The 13,914-nt window shown below is 43.2% G+C and overlaps 1 protein-coding gene across 1 annotated transcript; it reads right to left on the bottom strand.

Moving 5' to 3' along the window:
- Positions 1-1,832: 1,832 nt before the first annotated feature.
- On the bottom strand, positions 1,833-13,766 carry LOC125879104 (cysteine protease atg4da-like). The gene is made up of 11 exons (XM_049560752.1): positions 13,628-13,766; positions 9,490-9,728; positions 9,289-9,372; positions 9,028-9,201; positions 8,597-8,900; positions 8,442-8,506; positions 6,103-6,230; positions 5,706-5,784; positions 5,531-5,607; positions 4,185-4,304; positions 1,833-2,569 (listed from the first exon to the last, which is right to left on the bottom strand). Exons 2-11 carry the CDS (start codon positions 9,680-9,682, stop codon positions 2,402-2,404), a joined length of 1,392 nt encoding a protein of 463 aa, XP_049416709.1. The 5' UTR covers positions 9,683-9,728; positions 13,628-13,766; the 3' UTR covers positions 1,833-2,401.
- Positions 13,767-13,914: the final 148 nt, after the last annotated feature.

Here is a 13,914-nt window from a genome sequence, read left to right as displayed (position 1 = left end):
TACATAAATACAAGAATATTTTGTATAAATAAATAACAGAACAAGGAAATAAATACAGAAATAAATCACGGAATTTATTAATAAATACAAGAAAAAGTAAATACATATTTAGATAAATAATTAAATATATTAATAAGTACAATAAGAAAGAAATAAGTACATAAATAAATAAATAAAGAAATTAATAAATATTGGAATAAATAAATAAATACACGTATAAAAAAAATAAAGGAACCAGGAAATGAATACAGAAATAAATGACTACATTTATTATTAAATACAAGAAGAAAGAAAAAAAGAAATAAATGTATTAATAAATAAATAAATACAGAATAAATATAGAAAAAGAATAAATGTTCCCAGAAGTCAAGGTGACATACTCAGAATGTTTGTTTTGTCCGTAACAGTTTTAAGTTATTTATTATCATATGCACAACAAGCACAGAAGGAAACATTGTCAGTGAAAATCTTGGGTCTCAGTTATGGAGGACAAAAAATTATCCAAGTATCACTAAATAATTAAATGAAATCATGTATAGATATATTAAGGAAGGAGGAAATGCACAGAGAAATAAATGACAAAATACAAGAGTAAAGAAATGAATAACAGATACATGAATAAGTAAATAAATAAATAATACAGTCTTTCTTTATTCTTGCTGTATTCATTTAGGGCGGCATGGTGCTGCAGTGGTTAGCACTCTTGCTTCACAGCAAGACGGTTCCTGGTTCGAGCCCTTCTGTGCAGAGTTTGCATGTTCTCCCTGTGTCAGCGTGGGTTTCCTCCAGGTGCTCCAGCTTCCTCCCACAGTCCAAAGACATGCAGGTTACTTGGTGACTCTAAATTGTCCGTAGGTGTGAATGTGAGTGTGAATGGTTGTCTGTCTCTATGTGTCAGCCCTGTGATAGTCTGGTGACCTGTCCAGGGTGAACCCCGCCTCTCGCCCGATGTAGCTGGGATAGGCTCCAGCCCCCCCGCGACCCTCAAGAGGATGAAGCGGTTAGAAGATGAATGAATGAATGTTTACAGTACCGTTTACAGTCAAACATTTTGATGCACTGTAGGCTCAATTTTTGATAAATCAAAAATCTGAGAAACATAGTTTGTGTAGGACAGTCTGAAGATGTTCTGTAGCAAATTTGGTGTCAATTGAGCAAAAATTGTGGGAGGAGATAGGTTTAAGAAGTTTTACAGTTTTTGAAAAAAACAGTGATGAACTTCATAATTTTTAATGGGTTTAAATGTACCAAAGTTTCTTCAGTATTGGGGCTACAGTTTGATGAAAGTTGTGAAGTTGTAGCACGTATGGTTGATTTGTTATGGATTTTCAAAGTTTTGAACTTCAGACGCTTGCTGTAGCGCCACCATCAGGACTACTGGCTTGAGTTTACAGCTGAGGATATCTGGCATGAGACTGGACCTTTGTGCAAAGTTTGGTGAGTTTTCACCCGTGGGAAGTATGATTTCCTCGGAAGAAGAATAATAATTAGAAGAAGAACTAGGATTACAATAGTGTTCACTATTGTAATCCAGAAACATCTGACAGGGAACATTTTACCGCAGCTGCAGAACCTTGACTTGTAGTGGAGTATTTACACAGTGTGGTCGTGGTACATTTACTTAAGTAGAAATCTGAATACTTCCTCCACCCGTGTGTCCACCTCAACACTCATTCAGGACGTCCCTCCCCTGGATGACATCACCACACCAGGATCCGGCTGGACGTGTTGCTGTGACTCTTCCTGGGAGAAGGCAGAGACGCTGAACAGAGACACTTCACCACACTGAGCGTGCTCTCATGACACAGAAACACAAGTTATTTTTGGTCTTGTTGATAAAGAGTTTATTCAGATAAAAAAACAGCACAAAGAATCCATGAGACTATGTTCAGAGTGCATTCACAACACGTGACCTTCTCCTCCTCCTCCTCCTCCTCCTCCTCAGTAAAGTCATGTTCTCAGTCACATGTCAACAGGAATCCAATTTTTCTAATCCATTCAAAGGCAGAACATCCTGTCACATGACATCACACACTGAGAGACTGACTGTGCAGCTCATAGTAACACTCGCCTCAAGTTTGTCCACTCACTATTATTATTCTGTCTGTTTTATAACAGATTGAGTAGAAAAAGAACACGACCTCAGATACTAACTAAAAATTCTTCATTCTTAAAAAGCCCTTCAACTGAACGATAAAAATTAAATTTTCTTTTAAAACAATAAATAAAAATACAGTTGAGCACAAAACAGTAATAAAATCATAGTAGTGTCATCGTTGATGTCTGGCTGCTTCATTATTCCCTTGAGGTTAACGAGGACGCTCAGTAGAGGCCACACAGTGAAACATAAAGATTAATGTTTGATCACTGTCGGCACCTCGAGGCAGAGCTGACCTACCACTCATAACAGAACAAACTCGTCCAGGCTGTTGCTGGTGTCGACTCTCCTCGGCTCACCCTTCCTCTGGATGTAGGTGACGTTGTTTGTGGGTGCGCTGGTTTCTTCCTCCTGACTTCTTCCTTCTGCAAATATGAACATGGGGTACGTCCCTGTAGACGTGGAGAGAGCCTGCAGGAGACAGGACATTAACTCAATAAAGCATTGTTGTAAAGTGACATCAGCTTCTAGTCCACGGCCCTGATCACACATAAAGTGTCTCAGCAGCTGGAGGCGGCTTTTTGTAACTGTTTTAATGAGAATGAAGCTTTTTGCTTGTGTTTCTGCGCTCCAGGTGCCTGGCGTTTTTGCCAAAACACTCTGAACTCCTCAACTCAGAGTGGCAAAGTGCCTCCCGTCATCTCTTTTTCCCCATTGTCCAATCAGATGATTTGAGAGGTGGGCCTTCTGTGGTGGTCACGACAACAAGTTCACAGTTACAATGGAGGAGAAACTGGTGGTAGTGGTTGCTGGATACCCAGAGCTACACGGCCTGATGATAGACAGCAGGTTGTCAAACTGCCCCTGAGTCATCCTAAAATCTGCCTGTAAACGTCCATGATGGAGGAGAAGCTCCTGGACCAACTGGTGGTACTCCCCATGATCCAGCCTCTTTTTTATGGTCTCATGTACCCAGACCCGCCTCTCAAATCATCCGATTGGACAATAGGGAAAAAGTGGAGATCAGGGTTCCTACACATTTGGAATTTCAAAATTCCAAACTTTTCCATACCCTAATTTCCAGACTTCTCTGCGTTTTGTTTTTTTTTTTTTTTTCAGAGAATATGCGACATCTGAGTAAATATATCAGTGTATCATATTTCACATCATATTTAATTATTCTTAAAAGGCGACTGTAGCCAAGTACCATAATGGCATGCAAATAAAAACTCAGGTAAGTTCAATGTCTGGGCTGAGGCAAAAAGGTTGGGACTCTGGAAGCGATGCAGTAACGAGACGTCGGTGTTTTTTCCTTTCATGTGGCTCAGAATCGCCTTCTCCCCCATGTTGGCGATGTCAGTGATTTCACACAAAGCTTGCATCTAGCTCTGTGTGTGAATTGGGAATCCTTGGCCAAACAGTATTTATGTACGGTATTGTCAAGCCATCCATCCAAAAACTTGCATCTACCCATTGTGAACCACGTGAAACTCGTCTTCTTGTCGAAGGTGCAGTGTTGGAGTGAAACTTGATACCTGGAGGGCTGGAGGAGGGTCATGGGGCAGCGGACTGGACATACCACTTGTCAATCAGGTAAAAGGGGCGGTATGTTTTCTGAGACCTTTGCTCTCACACAAACTGTGCTTGGCCCGGCATAAAACGCGAACCGGATTGATTAAATTCTTTTTGGAAATACCTAATTTTCTATTTTAGAACAGTGGCAATAGCCTGGAAACATAAATATTTTTCCATACTTTATTTTTCATTTTCCATACTTTTTAATACCTGGAAATTGATCAAATTCATTTCCATACTTTTCATACTTGTGTAGGAACCCTGGGAGATGATGTGGGCGCTTTTTCTGCTCTGAGTTGAAATTTCTTCAACTCAAGGAGTACAAAACGCTGCGGCAAAAACACCAGAGCTGGTTGCAGCTCTCTCTCTGTCAATATTGGACCAATTTTTAAAAAAAAATTGTTGCTTCATTCATCACTTAGACACAAATAATAGGCTGAAAAACATCAGAGTTCCCCTTTAACAAGTCAAATGTTGAATGAATAGACACTGAAATATCCTGAACACATACCTGCTTAACAGCTGCACACAGTGACTCAAAGTCCTTCTGGCCTTTAGCGTAGAAACCGATGGTGCAGCTGGGGTCCATGCGGGAGAAAGCCATCTTCCTGGGATATTTACAGTGAAACGACTGCGAGCAAAAACAAAAGAAAAAAATGCTGCTAATCAGACAGAGGGCTTCTTCTTGGATTCAACTCAAACGGACTTTATTTATCCCGAAGGAAATTCTTGTGCCAGAGAATACTTCAGATTACAGTAACAGTAAGTACAGTAACCACAATTTCAACGACATGAAACGACACTCTTTGTTGTTTAGATCCAAGCCGACATTGTACTTCGCTGTGTCGGGCTGTAACCGGGCTGATACAGTGTAGTGTGACCCTGGAATAAGAGGAGGTTCCTCAAAACTTGAGGCAGGAATTTAAACGTGATAGAGAGGCACTGTGTTTTTAGGATTTCATAACACAGTGTGTTTTCACATACACACGCTCAGACTGTAAAGACTACGGCATGATTTGAATTTGAATATGTCATTTCACTTAGCAGACATTTTTGTATTTGCTATGTATATACACTGGGTGGCGCTGTATTGATATTTGGAGCATACGTGTATAAAGGTAGGAACAACACTGCTGCTGTCAGGTGTTTCACACAAGCAAGGGCAAAAGGTTTCTGAGTGCTGTGGCGCGGGACAGTGCGCAAAATGCTGAAAGTTGTGTGTGTTCGGTTTGTGAAAGATAAAAAATAAATGGACATTTATCTAACCTGTGTATGCTGGTATGAATAAACACGAAGATTGTTCTTCAACTGGATCCCAAACTCAACCGTGCAAAGTGCGCCAGCCAGGTCGCGCCAGGCGAAACATTCATGGAGCTGCAAGTAACAGGCGTAGCTCCTGCAACCACCAGCTAATAACTGTTGGCACTGTTGTTCTTAAATTTGACTGTTGTTGCAGTGAGGATCATTTGCATGGACAGCAGACAACTTTGCGCCAGATGTATGCAAATGATCTAATTAAGTTCATGCAAATATCACAGAAGCACTGACGCTGTTTGCTTGGCAGCGCAGTCAGAGCTGCACTTCACCTTCTGCAGGTGTTTTGAGAATTACAGTTTCCTTTTGTCTTATTTGTGCACGTTAGCTGCCAAAATAGGTGCGCAATCCTTCTGTGAATTTGACCCTGACAGCTCAACTGAATGAAAAAACTATTTCTAGAATATCTAATCATAAAACACTTTAATAGTTTATAAGTTAAACACTTAGAACTGCTGGTTTGCATGACTGAGCAGCACTGCGGTCACTGGAGGAAACAAAACCGAAAGCGAAAAGAAGAAGAGACTTTGTACTTCCTCATACCTCCAAGGGAAAGTTCTCCTTTGCTGTATCCACCGTGGGCTGGCAGTAGTGAGGGTCCAAGTACAGCAGGTTGTCATCTTTAACACAGCATGGCCAGAGGAAGAAAAGAGAACATGAAGAAGTGACACCCAACAGCTGAGCAGGATAATTATAATGTTCAGTGTCCTGAATGTACCCTGGAAGCCGACGAAGAACAAAGAGTGCTTGGGTTTGCCTCCAATGATCCCGATGCAGCACGGCAACGTCAAGAGTTCCTGTGGGAAAGAAAGAGGAATGAGGTCGTACGAGCAGGACACACTACAGAGAAACCGACACAGAGGGACGTTGATGTTTTACACACTGCACACAGGGAGAATGAACCCCATGATTAAAACACTGTAATGAGCTACTTTGCAGTAAATTATAGTGCAGCTGTTCTACTTCAGCTGGAAACTCCCTGGATCCCTGACAAGGAGCTGACTGTGAGAGCTGCTGGTGTTAAACGTTTCCACATTAACCTCTCAGTTAAAGCAGAACACACACACACACACACACACACACACACACACTGGAGCGACTGTGAGTTTAAATACTTTGACACAGGTGATGTAGGACGGATTGAGATCTTGTCCTCCGAGTCGCACAGGAACCAGGATGATGACGGACTTCCAGGAGTGAGGGCGCGGACGCTCACACAACGTCTTCACGTCCTCCAAGTAGACTGAACACACAGAGACAGAGACACATGAACACATGGTTCAATCATTCTTTTCATTGTTATGGAATACTTCTTTGTTTCCAAACACTGCCTGACTGAATTATTTTGGCCCTACCCGGCATCAAAACGGAAAACAGTGCCAAATTTTGGTGCCAGTCGGCCAGTACAATCTACAATTTTGGTTTTCTTTCAACATAGATGAGTCTGGCACATAGCGTATCTAAGGAAAACCAAAGGGGAAAGTTGACGTTTGGGGAGCTGGAGAAACTGTGAAAATTAGTGGTTAGATTCACAAACAAAATCTTTCTTTTTTAACTGACTCTTAAAGAGAAGAGAGTGGGAATGGATCCAAAATCCTGCTCCTGTATGGTACATGCACAGTTCTGCGTGAGAGCCAGGTTAACTTGAAGAGACAGAATTCAGTGCAACTCTTGAGCCAAACAGCAAGTGAGAGCCACTGCACAGTCTTGTATAGCGAGCTAACCCAGTAGCATAAAGCCAACCCAATGAGCTAAAGAACGTCAGCTGATCTGGACTGTAATTGCAAAACTTAAAGGGGCAAAAAGCGAAATCGTTTCACCGCTAGGTTTGCTGTTGTGCACTGCTTGTAGACCAAAACAAGGTGTGTCATGAGCCACTCCTCCCTCTACCTCTGCTCTCCACCCCCCCACCCCCCACTTGCCTCGTCTAAACTTAGTTTAGCAGTTAGCGATGTCTTTCACTCACTCTCGGTCTCTGCTGTTTAGCTATTCCCCTGCCTACTTCAATGATGATGGTACCTGTAATAAATGTAATATATTTGCTGAGATGGAGGCGAGGCTCAGTGACTAGAAGAGCTGGTAGAAGCGCTCCATAGCTGTAAGTTACTCCAGTAGCCGGTGGCAGCTGACTCGGCGAGAGCCATCGATGGATCCCGGCTAGTGCTAACACCGGGAGCTAACGCTAACATTCCTACTCTTCTCTGTGGGTGAGAGCCATGTTTTCACCTGGCTACATTTTACAATGCTAATTGCAAATGTTAGCTGGGTTGTCGGGCTACTCACCTAACACAACTGTAACGTCTGACCCATTGCTGGGACCGAGCCGCTAATAACTCAAGCTCCGGACATTAACCCATGCTACGATTGTAACATTAAATTTAATTGAATCGACATAGCGACATGTGCCTAACATTACTGTAACACTAATTAAAACAGACATTTGACTTTATGTTGTACCTGTCCAGGAGAAGAGCTAGCGCCGAGTCAGATTGTAGCCCCTTTAGCTCTCGCAGTGCTCTCCACCTTGGAAATGCAAGGCCAATGTTAATCGGGGTTCTGTCCCTTTCTTTATCTGACAACTTCTTCGCCAACGACCGTTGTTTCTTTAGAGGTAATGTCAGATCCTGGTCGTCTTCAGGTGAACGTTTCGTTCCGCTCTCTGCCATTTCGCTTCGAAAATACGCGCTGCCATCGTTCACTGGCTGTAGCCTTTTATAGGGACGGAGGGAGGAGGCGGCAATTCACATGAACGTACATGAACGCGCAGCCGGACCGGCTTGTAAACAATGGGCTGGAGATCAACACAGAGAGAGGGTTTGTGAGGCCATGTTATACTCCAGATGAAATTACACCTCTAGGTGATATGGCTCTGTTCTGGGGCCCCTCTGCCTTTCCTAGGCCTACACAAAAAGCCTTAGGCAGAGAGAGCACACCTCCCTGCCCTTCCATGCGCCTACATGGAAAGCCTAAAGCAGGGAGAGCAGCAGCAGACCCCTGGGAACAGAACAGAGCAGCATCAATGACAAACAGAAATGACGTTGATAAGTCAGACACAGCATGAAAAGGAGGAGCTGGGGTGGAGGCAGCTTGCAGAGGAAGCAGCAACAGTAGGCAGGCCAGAGCAGTTTAAATAGGGCGCCCTGAATGAGATTCAACAATTGGTTGCATAGAAAGGAATCACGTGATCTATCAGCTGACTCCATCAGCTGATTGGCCTGTTTGAGATCAGCTGATGTAGCTGGGATGTGAGCTGAGCTTGACATCATGTCCTGCCTGAACTAACGGTATGCTCAACTTCATGGCAGCTATATTGCTTCTCTTTTATATGACTGTGGCATATAACAGAGTTGTTTATCTATGAGACTGAAACAGCTCAGAGAGTAGAACATAACAAGCTTAAAGAGCTGGTCTTCTCATCACTGCAGTAGAAACACTGATGAAAGAAAAGACTCACCGGTGCAATCCTGTGCAACGTACACCACTAGATTAGGAAGGTCCACTGACGCTGCCACGGCTTTCCTGAAATGAAATTTACTGCAGGATGTTACGTCTTCTTGATAAAAGCTGGTGAGGATAATCAGACGGGCGTGTCATGACTTCAGGTCTCACCGGAGGATATGAGCCGCAATGGAAGGTCCGTACCAGTCCCCGGCCTTCTTCCCTGAGCTTTTGCCCAACTCCACCAGCTGGTGGATCCCAAACGGAGCTCCGGGACGGTCTGCAAACCATGATACCACCCTCCTGTGTGTGGCCTCCATGGGTCTGTCCAGGAGGGAACCCAGGCTCAGTTTTCGACTCCTCTTAACAGGCCCCTCCTTTACATCCTGTCCATGCTCTGCACTGTCTGTGGAGCGACTCACCAGCAGGTCCATGTCGTCTTTGACCGCACGCTGGCTCACAGACCAGGTCCAACCTCAAAGTGATGTGAAGATAAAGTAACAGCAGATAAATCATGATGGAGGAAAAAGTGTCAACAGATAAACAGTGTCTGATTTTCTGTGACATTACTCAGCTGTTGAACTCGACTCATGTGTTGTTACCTGGTGGCATCAGGTGCAGGAGCAGGCCTCGTGCCAGCAGCATCTGCCCAGTCCGTAAAATACAACCCCAGCCGCTGTCGGTGGTCAGAGAGCCGCCTGCCAGTGGAGGGAAACCCCGTCTGTACGTCAACCACAGGAGAGACGCGAAGGAACGACGGAAACGCTCTCTGTCCCCTGAAACAGCGACACAGCTTCAAATAAAGTTTCCCTTTACTTTAGATCACGTGAAAGAGACAGTTTCAGGAGGTGCGAGCGCCTCACCGTGATCCTTGAGCTCGTGGTTTTGTCCAAACATGACGACAGGAGAGCTCTTCTTGAATTTGGATTTCTGCTTCAACGACCAGCCTGAAACATTAAAGTAGAAGAGAAACAGTTTCATCTCACAGACCAGAAGAGACCTGACAGATCTGTTCTCATGGTAACAAAATAAAACAGTCACTACGTCAGAGCGGTAAAACTCACCATATTTGACGCTGTTCCATGCTGAGATCAACCTGGACTTGAACTGTCCCCTGTCCTCTGTCTCCGGGTCGTCCCTCTTCACTTCCAGGTCCTGAGGCACAACAGAGTCAGAGGAGAGGAGGAGCCAGTCGTCCATCAGGTCATCTGCAGGAGACTGACCCTCACGGCGAGATGAGGAGCGGTTAGGATTCATGACGGTGATCAAGACCAGAGGACCTGCTCCTTATCTCCATAACAGCCTACGGAGACACAGAAGGAACATTACACAACATTATTACATGTGACAGGAGCACGGGTGGATTATGAGTCTACGGGCTCCTGGGCACAGATATGCAAAAGGCTCCACCACGTCTCCAACACAGGAACAAGACACGCAGACTTTGTGGTGGCTTTTTTTGCATCTCTTTGTAGTTGTTATGCATCTTTTGTGGTTGTCTGTCTCTTTCTGGTAGATCTGTGTGTAATAATCATCAGTATCGGCTGATATTTGCCTGTTGACTGCAATCGGCCTATCAGCAAATAAGACGACATCCACTGAGGACGATAGAAAACGTATTTGGGACAAACAGAGAGAAGAGCTAGTTAACATTAGCTGTTAGCTGTTAGCAGCTGGTGGCTGAACCAACTTCTGACAGAGGTTGCATCGAGCTACTACGATGCGTTCAAGCTCTTTTCAATAAATTAAACATTTGGCAAAGGTAAATTATGATGTTATGATATATTTAAATATGCCGCCGTTCATCACACCATGATCTCCAGCATGCACTGGGGCAGTTTGCAGACGAATGTCAAGTGGTCAGGATGAGAGTCAGCACCTCCAAATCCGAGGCCATGGTTCTCTGTCGGAAGTGGATTGCCCCCTCTGGATTGGGAGAGTTACTGCCTCAAGCTAAGGAGTTCAAGAATCTCTGGCTCTTGTTCTCGAGCGAGGGTAGAATGGAGCATGAGATGGATCGGTGGTTTGGTGCGGCTTCTGCAGTGATACAGGCGCTGCGCCGGACTGTCAGGGAGCTGAGCCAGAAGGCAAAGCTTTCGATTTACTAGACCATCTACGTCCCAACCCTCACCTATGGTCATGAGCTCTGGGTACTGATTGAAAGAATAAGATCGCAGATACAAGCGGTCGAAATGAGTTTCCTCTGTGGGTGTCTGGGCTCAGCCTTAGAGATAGGGTGAGGAGCTCCGACATCCAGAGGGAGCTCGGAGTAGAGCCGCTGCTCCTTCGCGTCGAAAGGGGTCAGTTGAGGTGGCTCAGGCGTCTGATCAGGATCCTCCTGGGTACCTCCTGTTAGAGGTGTTCAGGGCACATCCCACTGGTAGGAGGCCCCACTGGAAGGATTACATATCTCATCTGGCCTGGGAACACCTTGGGGTCCCCCAGGAGGAGCTGGAAAGTGTTGCTGAGGAGAGGGACGTCTGGGGTGCTTTGCTTCGGATAAGCTGTTGAAAATGGATGGATATGTTTAAATGTACTTTTTGGCAAAAAACTTGAACAAATCAGCTGTTTGAAGGAGAAATGTGTTGATGTTTTCACAGAAATATAAAACACATATTAGAGGGGGAATTATTTTGTATTATATATAGTAAAAAGTCTTTTGAGGAAGTTTTTTAAAAATATCTTCTTCATATGAAAGACGGTTATTTTAAAGGCTGTTTCGTAAATTTGTGCAGTTACATTTGTGTTCATTCAAAGATGTGTAATGAAGGACTGAATGACCTTAAAAAAGTTAAGTTATTCATTTAGTTTTTTCTTTTTTAAGGTTATGTTTATGGCTTTCATTAGCTAGGACAGGTTGAGTGTAAAGGAGGGAGAAGAGGGGATGACATGCAGTGAAGGGCTGCAGGTCAGAGTTCAGTGATCCCTCCACAGACACAAGACCCTGAAGGCTGATGCAGCCATATGCAGATATTTATATTATTTTTGTCTTCAAACAGACGAGATCTGCCCCTGGATCTGATGGTAATTTTAACAACAGCAGAGTCAATAATACTCCATGACTGTAAGTGAAGATAAACCATGTGACTGCGTCCTGTGACTCCAGGAATGTCAGATATGTTCATTTAGCTGCTGGTGCTCCATGTTCAACCACATCTAGCTGCTGCCTCTAAGACATCACATGGTCGGGGAGATACAGGACGCTTGTGACGTGCAGCAGAGATTAAAATATTAGACAGTTTCAGCTCGGGTTGAGCTGAATACTCTTTTTGTTGCTGTCTTTTTTGTTGCTGTCACAATCCAAACAGACGGAGAACCACTGGTTCCATCTTGAAAAATGCGGAAGTTAAATAACTTCATAAGCTTATCATTTTATCATTGACTCTCACATGACTTTTAACAGTGTCTCAGACCTTAATTAGCTTTCTAAGGCTCTGGCTTGTTCACAGTCATCATTAGGAAAGGCCAGCTGATGCAAATTTCAAAGCTTTGTAAATACTATGACTCCTGAAACCTTGTCCCAACAATCAGCAGCCTTGGGCTCCTCTAAACAGCTGCCTAGCACTCTGAAAACTAAAATAACTGATGAAGACTATAAGAAGACAGCAAAGTGTTTTCAGGGAGCTGTTTCCTCAGTTCGTCATGTCATGAAGAAATTGCAGTTAACAGGAACTGTGGAGGTCAAGCTGGGGTCTGGAAGATCAAGAAAATTTTGTGAGAGAGCTGCTCGTAGGATTGTTAGAAAGACAAATCAAAAGTCCTGTTTGTCTGCAAAAGACCTGCAGGAAGATTCATCAGACTCTGGAGTGGTGGTGCACTGTTCTACTGTGCTGCCACACCTGTACAAATATGACCTTCATGGAAGAGTCATCAGAAGAAAACATTTCCTGTGTCCTCACCACAAAATTCAGCATCAGAAGTTTGCAAAGGAACATCGAAATAAGCCTGATGCTTTTTGGAAACAAGTCCTGTGGACCGATGAAGTTAAAATAGAACTTTTTGTATGCAATGAGCAAAAAACAGAAGGATGGATCATGCTTTGGACTTGTGTTGCAGCCAGTGGCATGAGGAACATTTCACAGGTAGAGGGAAGAATGGATTCTGTTAAATTCCAGCAAATTCTGGAAGCAAACATCACATCAAAAACTGAAGCTGAAGAGAGGATGGCTTCCACAACAGGACAATGATCCTAAACAGTGGATAGACCTTAAAGAGCAGTGCATGAAGACGGCCCAAGAATCTCACAGAGCTAGAAGAAAATCATCCAAACAAGAACTGAAAGACTCTGAGCTGGATACAAAAAGTGTTTATGCAGGGTGCCCAAACTTTTGCTTCAGGCCCTTTTCATTTTTTTGTTATTTTAGAAACTGTAAACGATTGAAATTAAAAAGTAATCTTGCTTGAAACACTGAAGAAATGTGTCATCTATAACTTTATAACTTTTGGAGATCAGTTGATCTTCTGCTTACTTAATTACACAAAGTAGTTAAGTCAGTATTTTGACATTTTGCCCAGGGATGCCCAAACTTTTGCATGACACTGTATATGTACATTACTGGACTATAATTACTGAAGCATTAACACCATAACACTTTGATGTTGTAGCTGGTAAAGGTGATGCTAATATCAACTACTTTATATCCTGCTGGGAGGCTTAACCCATAATAATATATCTTAATTCATTAGTACATTTATATATTGTTTTAATAATCTAAATGTGCAAAGTAATTAAAGCCATCAGATACATTGTAGTGGAGTAAAAAGATCAACAGTTGCCTTTAAAATGTGGTGGAGTAATGTTAGGAGTATGAAGTAGTATAAAATGGAAACACTCCAGTAAAGTACCTTTAAAAAAGTACAATATTTGAGTAAATATACTTAGTTATAGTTTGTCAAAGTGTTATGTGCAGTGTGTCACAACCAGTCTGACCCTGTTCACCCTCACTAACCCTCCAATACAAACATCAGTTAGTTTACAACGCAGTTACGTGACAGTGACGTCGTACAAAAACATAAACTGAACATTTGACAACCACAATTATAAGAAACTACAAATTAAATATAACTCGAGGTGTGAAAATGTTTTGGTGAAACTGTCACCGAACTATTTCTAACTTCAGCGCTTCAACTTCACAGTCCGTCCGCTCGCAGCTAAACTGCGAGGATTTAATAACGTATTAAAACATGAAATGAGTGTGTTACCTTCACTCGTTCATCGTCCTCTCGTCTTTAATTAAAAACACGTCATTAGGTGAACATGTCTGAAGCTGCTCGGCTGTTTTCCTTTGGTTTGTGTCAAATAATCTCCGCTCACCGCTCAACGGCCGGAGCAGCGGGACACTTCCTGTTTATACTGGTCACGTGTCTGCTGCGCTCTGATTGGTTAAGAGAGGACCAATCACAGCGAGGCCTGGTAATCCTCCAGGAAGTTCAGGTACTGTAAGAATTCACTGAGTATTTACACTTTCTGCAGCTTTATACTTTTATTC

This window comes from Epinephelus fuscoguttatus, linkage group LG19 (genome assembly GCF_011397635.1).
Source record: "Epinephelus fuscoguttatus linkage group LG19, E.fuscoguttatus.final_Chr_v1".
NCBI classification, from domain to species: domain Eukaryota; kingdom Metazoa; phylum Chordata; class Actinopteri; order Perciformes; family Serranidae; genus Epinephelus; species Epinephelus fuscoguttatus.
This window is presented reverse-complemented; position numbering and strand designations above follow the sequence as displayed.